At 49.4% G+C, this 10,430-nt stretch overlaps 1 protein-coding gene across 1 annotated transcript; it reads left to right on the forward strand.

The window, feature by feature from the left end:
- The first annotated feature begins 4,146 nt into the window (after nt 1-4,146).
- On the forward strand, nt 4,147-10,029 carry SOX4 (SRY-box transcription factor 4). Its single transcript, XM_049105950.1, has one exon. The coding sequence runs from the start codon at nt 5,587-5,589 to the stop codon at nt 7,057-7,059; it is 1,473 nt and encodes a 490-aa protein (XP_048961907.1). The 5' UTR covers nt 4,147-5,586; the 3' UTR covers nt 7,060-10,029.
- The last annotated feature ends 401 nt before the right edge of the window (nt 10,030-10,430 follow it).

Here is a 10,430-nt window from a genome sequence, read left to right on the forward strand (position 1 = left end):
GCCTAAAAAAAAATAAAAAAAAATAAAAAAAAAAAAAAAATAAACTGCTGCCTAAGAAAGGCAGAGTCGTGGAGGTTGATAGGGGTTCGGGAGGAGGAGGGGAAGAAGAAAGAAGCCTGACCATCCCCACGTTTTTCCCACGTCTGGGCGCGCGCAGGGAGGCTCGGCGCTGCCACCTGGCGGCTGCTGCTCCGCAGACCGGGAGCCCGCGGGCGGCGGAGCAAGCCCAGACTCCCGGGGGGTGTGGGGGTGTGGGGGTGTGGGGGTGTGCCGGGCCTGGGCCTCCGGACGAGGAGAGGCTCGAATGCAAGCTTCGGATCTACGTGACCCAGGCAAAAATTCGTCGTCTCGTGGGAAATTGGGAAGGAAAGCAAAAGGGGGATGGTAATGCCATAAAGTGGTTACTTTTAATCTCACCAGGCGCTAGCTACCCGATGGTTGGGAGGGGAGATAAAGTGGTCAAAATTATTAGAGATTCTTACCCTTCAGCTTCTTCTAAGAGTAAAAATAAATCACGATTTCATTTTGCACCAGACTCCCTATTTTGGTATTTTGAAAATAAGAGTCACTGACATATGTTATTTTTTCAATGTAAACCCTGAAAAGAGTAAGTCCAGTCCTAATAAAACGTGGGCCCAAAAGGATGAGTGGAAGTTGTATTTGCCAACTTGAGAAGTAAATCAGCCTCCTTTGGAGGGTTCTTTTCCCTCAAGTGTGGAACTGAAAACCCTGGGCCTTTCAGTTGACAAAGTCCAATGACATCAAGTTTCCCAGGGCTGCTTCTAAACTAACACAGGAGGGGAGGGGAGGGGAGGGGAGGGGAGCGGAGGAGGGTGTCCCCACCCCCTCTGTTTCATTTGAACTGAATACTTGTCAGGTTAGACCAGCTCCCACAGTCATGGTTTCTATAGCCAAGGCAAGGCAAAATCTTGCAAATCAGTGCAAATCCAAGAGATTTGTTAAACTAATTTCCCTTCGGCGCCCTGCCCCCACACTATAGGAATATATTCAGCAGTGGGAGAGAATCTGACTTCCATCTATACCCCATACCGTTCTATGGATGTGAGATTTTATGTTGTACAGGTGTGAGAGCAGAAGAAATGAGTTAGCAGATACTACATTACATCTCAAACAGAATTCCATTATTTTATAGAAAAGAAGATCATTTACCTTAATTCAAAATTGGAAATGTCTAACAGCAGTACCAATGAAGACAATTGTTTATTATTCTACAACAGGATTTTTTTTTTTTGCAAAATTATCTTGATTTTCTGTTAATATGGCTTAAAGAGTAGCATTAAGAATTACTTCATGTACTGAAAAGCCAGCAGAGGGAACACTGAGTACTGATTTAGTAGAGGCCACCAAATATCTGGTATTTGGGGGAAAAAATGTCAGTAATGGGGAACTGGTTACAAAGCATATGAATTTAGGTATTAAGAACACAGAAATCTTTTCCCATTGCTTGGTTTTCAGAGGCCCAATACATTCCAGCATGCACATGTTTACTGGGTTGGTGAGAAAGGTGACTTTAAAAAAAGCTAAATGTCTTACATTTGAAAAGAAATACTCACATGGAAGAACAAATGTACTTTAGAAGTCTGAGCGTTCATATATACCATTATCACATTATAAAGTCAATGGAAATGACTAATACCGTATTTCTTCAGTTCTGAGAACTCCTTTTCACTTCCAACATCTGTGAAATAAACAGGGGCAGGTTGATGTCTCTTTGGCAGTTATCTTTCCTTACTTGCATGGAATGATGGTGTATCTTTTTTTTTTTTAAGATTTTATTTATTTATTTATTCATGAGAAACACAGAAGGACAGAGAGAGGCAGAGACACAGGCAGAGAGAGAAGCAGGCTCCATGCAGGGAGCCTGACGTGGGACTTAATCCCGAGTCTCCAGGATCAGGCCCTGGACTGAAGGCGGCGCTAAACTGCTGAGCCACTGGGGCTGCCCATGATGGTGTATCTTAAAATCCACTGGATTTGTTAAAATCCAAAAACACATCTTGTAATATGTAATAGATCAGTGGCTTTTTTATTTTTATTTTTATTTATTATTATTATTTTTTTTTAGTATCTACTTTGGAAAAAAACCTATGTGCAGGGTGCCTGGCTGGTTCAGTCAGTGGACCCTGAGACACTTGACCTTGGGGTTGTGAGTTTGGGCCCCACATTGAGTGTAAAGATAACTTAAGAATAAAAATCTTAAAAATAAATAAATAACCTGTGTGCTTTAAAGATAAACAAAATTACTAGGGCTACTTTGATTAAATCCCACTTTTTCCCATCATTTTCAGCGGTGAAAGCAGGACTGGTTCTAGAAATGTCATCAATTATGTTGATAGTCACCCTGACCGAATTTTCACAAACTAGCTACATTCTCAAATCATGAGTTGGTACAAATCTCAAAATATAGTATTTATTCTTTTTTTTTAATTCGAGTGAAGATACTGATTTTATAAATAATAGGCCTCTTAGAGTAATTTTTGATGTCAGAGTATAACATTTAGGGTTGTTCAGGTGTTTTGGTGTGCATACCAAAGAAAATAAAACACATGATGACACACCCAACTTTGTTACATGCAAAAAAAAAAGATGCCTGTAGGTTTTTGTTTGTTTCAGATTTGTTCCCCCTTCTAAAAGAAAAAGTATATAACTTGGGTAGCTAATGGTCAAAGATTACTTGCTTTTACTCACAACATTCTTGCTTGTGATTGATCCTTACAGATCCAGTCAGATGTCTCCAAAGAGTGTTCTTTCCAGTAAAATTCTAAATCTGACAACCTGGGCCTCTGGCCAGCCTACATACTTTAAAAGTTTGACAAGATAAATAGAAATCTGCTGCCTAGCACTAGTTTGATCTGAATCAAAAGCTTACTTAATTATGTTGGGTTGGCCCTACCTAACCACCACCTATCCCTGGCCTATAGAAAAACAGTTTATTATTACGGCATTAAAAAAGACGAATTTTTACTAAAACTCTAATTTTCACACTTTGGAATGGAGGTAATTTTTGTGGCCAAATAAACATGTATCTGATTACCTATGTACCTGTTCTCTGCCAGAATCTCCACAACACTCTTGACAAAGTTCCTTTCGTTTAAAATCATTAAGACCACAGGATTGCCACTGTCGTCCTTGGACAGTTCACATCATGTGATACGTGATTACTTTTGAAATGGCTCAGTCAGTAGAGCGAGCTACTCTTGATCTCAGGGTCCTGAGTTCAAGCCCCACCACAGTGGGCATGGAGCCTATTGAAAAAAAAGAAAAAAAAATTCAGTGACCATCCCCAACTTTGATCTCTTGGACGACAACATGCTGCTACTACTAGAAGGAGTGTCTCTGGCATTTGAATTACCAACAGAGGGATAAGAGCATTCACTGAGGGCTTATTATGCATCAAACTCCTGGAACCCTCAAGACAACCCTATATAAGGTAGCTCCTAGTGTTCCCATATCACAGATGAGGAAAACTGAGACTTAACCATCTCTACAGAGTACAAAAACAGTAGGAGGGACTGACATCCAGGTCTAATATAAATCCAAGGGCTCCAGTGTCTTCTGCTACCAGTTACACCATGTCCTTTCCCTTAGCTCAATTTGATTCAAGTAACATATAAGTAACATCGGAGGAATACATAGGAGAAAATATACGGAAAATAAAGGGAAAGTAAGAAGGGTTGAGGGGTGGGGAGAAAGTGCAGCACTTTAATTTTGACAAATACGGGAAACGAGTATTTAGAAAGTAGAAAAACGATCCCGATCCTTTACTCGTGGACATTACCGTCCTATACAAAAACCCTGTGGAAATTCTCCCCTTGAGTTAAGTATGGAATACTGCATAATGTGTTCCAACGGAAAGCTCCCCTGTTTGGGCTACCCAGGATTTATAGAGGAGTTTAAATCATTAAGTAACCATAGTTAACCCCTGCTTGGTTAAGAGAGCAAGCAATTACTGCAAAAAATTCCTCTTCTCTGCCTTCCACAAACAGCACACACACAAAAAAATTGCTCTGAAGGGATCTACACAATACATCAACATCTGTGCTGTACCTAGAGCTGTTAAAATAATTGTGATGACAGGTGTCTAGGTACCACTTTCTTAATGGTTTTCAATATCCATTGATTTATTGTTGTGGCTTTCCTTCCCCCCTTTTACATCCTTGGCTTTATGAAGGATCCGAGGAACAGATTTTGCACTAGAGGCTGATTCTTTATTCCAGTACTGAAAAGAACTAATAAAAATAATCACTTGGCTTTTAAGCAGAAAGCTTCCATTTACAGTATTTCACCCTTACCCCCCTCCCCACTTCCAAGCCCCTTGTTATCTAACATAATGGTTAGAATACATTTCCGTCTCTCCCCTTAATAATTTCATGCATTAACATCCTCTTTACACACCGCACACACACACACACGCACACACACGCACGCACACACACACACAGAGCAAAAGGAAAAAAAGGCAGCAGAAATCTCAGCTGTACTTCTAGCCCTTTTAAAAAGTTTGCTCTCTAAATTGGAATGAGGTCAGATTTGGAGCTTCTCATTGCACGCGGAGATTATTATTGCATCGGGTTCCAAGCCAATGGGAAGGCCGGGGGCGGGGCTTGGCACGAGGAAGCGTTAGTTACAGCGGCTGATTGGCCGTGGCCAAGACTGTGAAAGGATAAAGAGGCGCGAGGCGGAATTGGGGTCTGCTCTAAGCTGCAGCAAGAGAAACTGTGTGAGGGGAAGAGGCCTGCTTCGCTCCCGGGTCTCTAGTTCTTGCACGCTCTTTAAGAGTCTGCATTAGAGGAACTCTGCCATCACCAGCTCCCTTCTTGCAGAAGGGAGGGGGGAACATACATTTATTCATGCCAGTCTGTTGCACGAAGGCTTTTTGGCTTCCTACCTTGCAACAAAATAATTGCACAAACTCCTTAGCGCCGATTCCGCCCACAGAGAGTCCTGGAGCCAGAGTCTTTTTTGATTTGCATTGTAGGGAAGGGACTAAGTGATAGAGACTATGTCGCTTTCCTGAGCTCCCGAGAGCGCTCGTGAACTGGAACCAACTGCTTCAGGGGAAGAGAGAGAGAGAGAGAAAGAGAGAGAGAGAGAGAGAGAGAGGGAAAAAAAAAAAAAAAAAAAAGACTTGCCTGGGAGGCGGCGAGAAACTTGCATTGGAAGCTTCGGCAGCCAGCGTTCAAGAAACTCCTCCACTTAGCACGGTCTCCAGACTCGGAGCCGAGGGACGGCGCAAACTGCGGCGCGGTGAGAGCGAGAGAGCGAGCGAGGAGAGAGCGAGAGCGAGAGCGAGAGCGAGCAGCAGAGGGAGGGAGAGCAGAGCCTCTCCAGCCTGGGAACTATAACTCCTCTGCAGGAGGCAGCGCGCTCCTTCCCCGCATCTCCTGGGGACACTTCTCCCCGCGCCCGGCGCCGGCCCGGCCAGGAGCGGAGGGGCCCGCACGGCCGCCGCGCGCGTCCTCCCGCTCGGCGTGTGCTGCGCCCGGGGAGCCGGGAGGGCCCGGCGATCGCGCCGCGGCCGCCGCGAGGGTGTGAGCGCGCGTGGGCGCCCGCCGAGCCGGGGCCATGGTGCAGCAAACCAACAACGCCGAGAACACGGAAGCGCTGCTGGCCGGCGAGAGCTCGGACTCGGGCGCCGGCCTGGAGCTGGGCATCGCGTCCTCCCCCACGCCCGGCTCCACCGCCTCCACGGGCGGCAAGGCCGACGACCCGAGCTGGTGCAAGACGCCGAGCGGCCACATCAAGCGGCCCATGAACGCCTTCATGGTGTGGTCGCAGATCGAGCGGCGCAAGATCATGGAGCAGTCGCCCGACATGCACAACGCCGAGATCTCCAAGCGGCTGGGCAAGCGCTGGAAGCTGCTCAAGGACAGCGACAAGATCCCGTTCATCCGGGAGGCGGAGCGGCTGCGCCTCAAGCACATGGCTGACTACCCCGACTACAAGTACCGGCCGAGGAAGAAGGTGAAGTCCGGCAACGCCAACGCGGGCGCGGGCGCGGCGGCCGCCGCCGCCTCCAAGCCCGGGGAGAAGGGCGACAAGGTCGGGGGCGGCGGCGGCGGCGGCAGCGGCGGCGGCGGCGGCGCGGGGGGAGGAGGCGGCGGCGCGAGCGGCGGCGGCGCCAACTCCAAACCCGCGCAGAAAAAGAGCTGCGGCTCCAAGGCGGCGGGCGGCGCGGGCGGCGCGGGCGGCGGGGGCGGCAAGCCGCACGCCAAGCTCGTCCTGGCGGGCGGGAAGGCGGCGGCCGCGGGCGCCGCGGCGTCCTCGTCGTTCGCGGCCGAGCAGCAGGCGGGGGCCGCGGCCCTGCTGCCCCTGGGCGCCGCCGCCGCCGCCGCCGCCGCCGACCACCACTCGCTGTACAAGGCGCGGACTCCCAGCGCGGCGGCCGCGGCCTCGGCCTCCACCTCCACCGCCGCCGCCGCCGCCCCGGCCGGCCTCGCGGCGCCCGGCAAGCACCTGGCCGACAAGAAGGTGAAGCGCGTGTACCTGTTCGGCGGCCTGGGCGCCGCGTCCCCGTCGCCCGTGGGCGGCGTGGGCGCGGGCGCGGGAGCGGGCGCGGGCGCGGGCGCCGACCCCAGCGACCCCCTGGGCCTGTACGAGGAGGGGGCCGCGGGCTGCTCGCCCGACGCGCCGAGCCTGAGCGGCCGCAGCAGCGCCGCCTCCTCGCCCGCCGCCGGCCGCTCGCCCGCCGACCACCGCAGCTACGCCAGCCTGCGCGCCGCCTCGCCCGCCCCGTCCAGCGCGCCCTCGCACGCGTCCTCGTCCCACTCGTCCTCGTCCTCGTCCTCGGGCTCCTCGTCCTCCGACGACGAGTTCGAAGACGACCTGCTCGACCTGAACCCCAGCTCGAACTTTGAGAGCATGTCCCTGGGCAGTTTCAGCTCGTCGTCGGCGCTGGACCGGGACCTGGACTTTAACTTCGAGCCCGGCTCCGGCTCGCACTTCGAGTTCCCGGACTACTGCACGCCCGAGGTGAGCGAGATGATCTCGGGAGACTGGCTCGAGTCCAGCATCTCCAACCTGGTCTTCACCTACTGACGGGCGCGCGCGCGCGGGCCGGGGGCCGGGGGCCGCGGGCCGGGGGGCGGGGGGCGGGCGAGGAGGAGGAAGGAGGAGAAAAATTAAGAAGAGCGCGAGAGAAGTGGACACAGGACGAGTTGGAAGAGAAAAAGGGAACGGGAAAAAATTAAAAAGGAAAAGGAAAAAAAAAAAAAGAGAGAGAGAGAGAAAAGTGAGCAGGGCCGGCGCGGCCGCCCGAGAGCGGAGCGCGGCGGCGTTTCGGGGACCCGCGCTCCCATCCCCCACCCGCCCGGCCGCCGGGGCGCGGGGGGAGGGGGGCGACCTTTTATTGTTGTTCGTGATGTCGTTGTTGATGGCAAAAAAGCTACTCGGAGTTTCCTCCCCTTGGCCCGAAGAGACCCCCCCGCCCCCCCGACTCCCCACTTCCAGCGACCTTCCGGACTTGTCTGCTGCACCCCCAGCAAGAAGCCGACTCGGTCGTCCTTTTTTTTTCTAGAGACTGAAGGAATCTCGTCCCTTTCTCATCGCCCCCAGTCCCCCACCCCCCACTTTGCTGTTTTTTTATTTTATCTCATTTCTTGGCCAAGAGAGGAGGGAAAAAAAAAAAAAAGAAAAGAAAAGAAAAGAGCCCCAGCGCGCCCCCGCCTGCCCCCCCCCCTCCCCGTGAAGAAGACCCGAGGCTCCGGGCGTGGAGTTGGACCCGCGGCGGATACGGGGCGGGGGGGGGGGGGTCCGCGCGGGCCGGAGCGCCGGGCCCGAGACTCCACGCTGGCGGGTTCCCGTTTTGGTTTTTTTTTTTTTTTTTCTTTTTTTGCTCCTGTTTCCCTTTCTTTTTTTTTCTCCCCCCCTCTTTCTTTCCTCCTTCCTTTTTTGATTTTTCCTTGCCCCCGCCCGCAGCCGGAGGAGGAGGAGGAGGAGGAGGAGGAGATGATGCGGGGCGCCCGGAGAGCCCCCGGCGGGGAGCCCGGCGAGGGGCGCGCGCGGGGCGGGGCGGGGCGCAGGGGGCAGGGCGGGGGGCGGCGGAGGAACTGGGACGGATTTGCACGTTCTGGGGCAGGTGGCGCGTCCCGCCGGCCCCCGCCCCGCCCCGCCCCGCCCCGGCCCGGCCCGGCCCGGCCCGCCCCGCGCGTCCCCGACATCCGAGCGGTGGGACGCGGCCCGCGGGGGCGCAGAAGCGCGGACTGGGCTGTGGCCGCGGCGCCCGGGGGCGGGTCGGGCCGGGTCGGGCCGGGCCGGGCCGGGCCGGGGCGGGGAGAGAGGTTTCGGGCGGTGGGGGGGGAAAAAAGAGGTTTTTTTTCTTCTCTTAAAATCGGAATCGTGATGGTGTTGGATTATTTCACTGGTGGGGTTAATATAGCATGTTATCCTGTCTATCTTTTAAAGATTTCTGTATAAGACTGTTGAGCAGTTTTTAAAATAGTGTAGGATAATATAAAAAAGCAGATAGATGGCGCTATGTTTGATTCCTACAACAAAATTATCACCAGCTTTTTTTCATTCTTAACTCTTTAAAGGATTCAAACGCAACTCAAATCTGTGCTGGACTTTAAGAAAAAAAAAAAACCACAATTCAGGACCAAATTTTTTCTCAGTGTGTATGTGTTTATTCCTTATAGGTGTAAATGAGAAGACGTGTTTTTTTCCCTCACCGATGCTTCATCCTCGTATTTTTTTTTCCTTGTAAATGTAATCAGATGCCATTTTATATGTGGACGTATTTATACTGGCCAAACATTTGTTTTTTCTTATTTTGTCCCTTTTTTATTTTAACCTTTCGTTGGCTTTCTTTTCTTTTTTACTTCCTTTATTTCTTCCTTCCTTTTTTTTTTCTTTTTTTTTCTTCTTTTTTTTCTTTCTTGCTTTCTTTTTCTTTTTCTTTTCTTTTTTTTTTTTTTTTGGTAGTTTGTTGTTACCCACGCCATTTTACGTCTCCTTCACTGAAGGGCTAGAGTTTTAACTTTTAATTTTTTATATTTAAATGTAGACTTTTGACACTTTTAAAAAACAAAAAAAGACAAGAGAGATGAAAACGTTTGATTATTTTCTCAGTGTATTTTTGTAAAAAATATATAAAGGGGGTGTTAATCGGTGTAAATCGCTGTTTGGATTTCCTGATTTTATAATAGGGCGGCTGGTTAATATCTCACACAGTTTAAAGAATCAGCCCCTAATTTCTCCATGTTTACACTTCAATCTGCAGGCTTCTTAAAGTGACAGTATCCCTTAAACCTGCCACCAGTGTCCACCTTCAACCCCAGTCTTACAAAAAAAGGGGAGGAGAATTAGCCAAACACTGTACGCTTTTAAGAAAAGACAAAATTTTTAAGTAAAATACCGTTCTGTCCAGAGGCTTTAAAACTGGTGCATTTACAGCAAAAAGGGATCCTGTAGCTTTAACTTGTAAACCACATCTTTTTTGCACTTTTTTTATAAGCAAAAACGTGCCGTTTAAACCACTGGATCTATCTAAATGCCGATTTGAGTTCGCGACACTATGTACTGCGTTTTTCATTCTTGTATTTGACTATTTAATCCTTTCTACTTGTCGCTAAATATAATTGTTTTAGTCTTATGGCATGATGATAGCATATGTGTTCAGGTTTATAGCTGTTGTGTTTAAAGATTGAAAAAAGTGGAAAACATCTTTGTACATTTAAGTCTGTATTATAATAAGCAAAAAGATTGTGTGTATGTATGTTTAATATAACATGACAGGCACTAGGACGTCTGCCTTTTTAAGGCAGTTCCGTTAAGGGTTTTTGTTTTTAAACTTTTTTTTGCCATCCATCCTGTGCAATATGCCGTGTAGAATATTTGTCTTAAAATTCAAGGCCACAAAAACAATGTTTTGGGGGAAAGAAAAAAAAAGAAAAAAAATCATGCCAGCTAATCATGTCAAGTTCACTGCCTGTCAGATTGTTGATATATACCTTCTGTAAATAACTTTTTTTGAGAAGGAAATAAAATCAGCTGGAACTGAACCCTAAATCTCGACTTTTGTCATTATTATGCTCAAAGCCTAAGGGTGGGAGGGCCCCTCTTGGGTAGAAGCCACCCCATCCGCCTTAGCTCTGAAACGAGTAACTCCTCCGGGGGCAGCCTGTTAAATGCTATTTTACTGAGGAATATGAAGTTCCTCTGGGCCAGATTTGGCCTGCCCTGACCCCGAAATGACGGCGTCAGCTGAATATGTGTCAACTCTACATGCTTTCTAGGAATTTTCTGAGTTTGCCACATTTAAATAAATGCCCTTTGTCTTAAAATTTTAAGAACAGTGGGGGAAGGGCGGTGCGGATCAGATTCTTTACAGATGAAAACTGATGTGTATTTTTAACCTTCTGTTCCTAAAGCTCCTTCACTTCCCAAGTTACCACCCGGCAGTGGCTAGA

The sequence above is a fragment of the Canis lupus genome, chromosome 35, assembly GCF_003254725.2.
Source record: "Canis lupus dingo isolate Sandy chromosome 35, ASM325472v2, whole genome shotgun sequence".
NCBI classification, from domain to species: Eukaryota; Metazoa; Chordata; class Mammalia; order Carnivora; family Canidae; genus Canis; species Canis lupus.

Coding starts and splice junctions, on each gene's coding strand:
- SOX4 (XM_049105950.1), top strand. CDS start 5,587: ATGGTGCAGCAAACCAACAACGCCGAGAACACGGAAGCGCTGCTGGCC.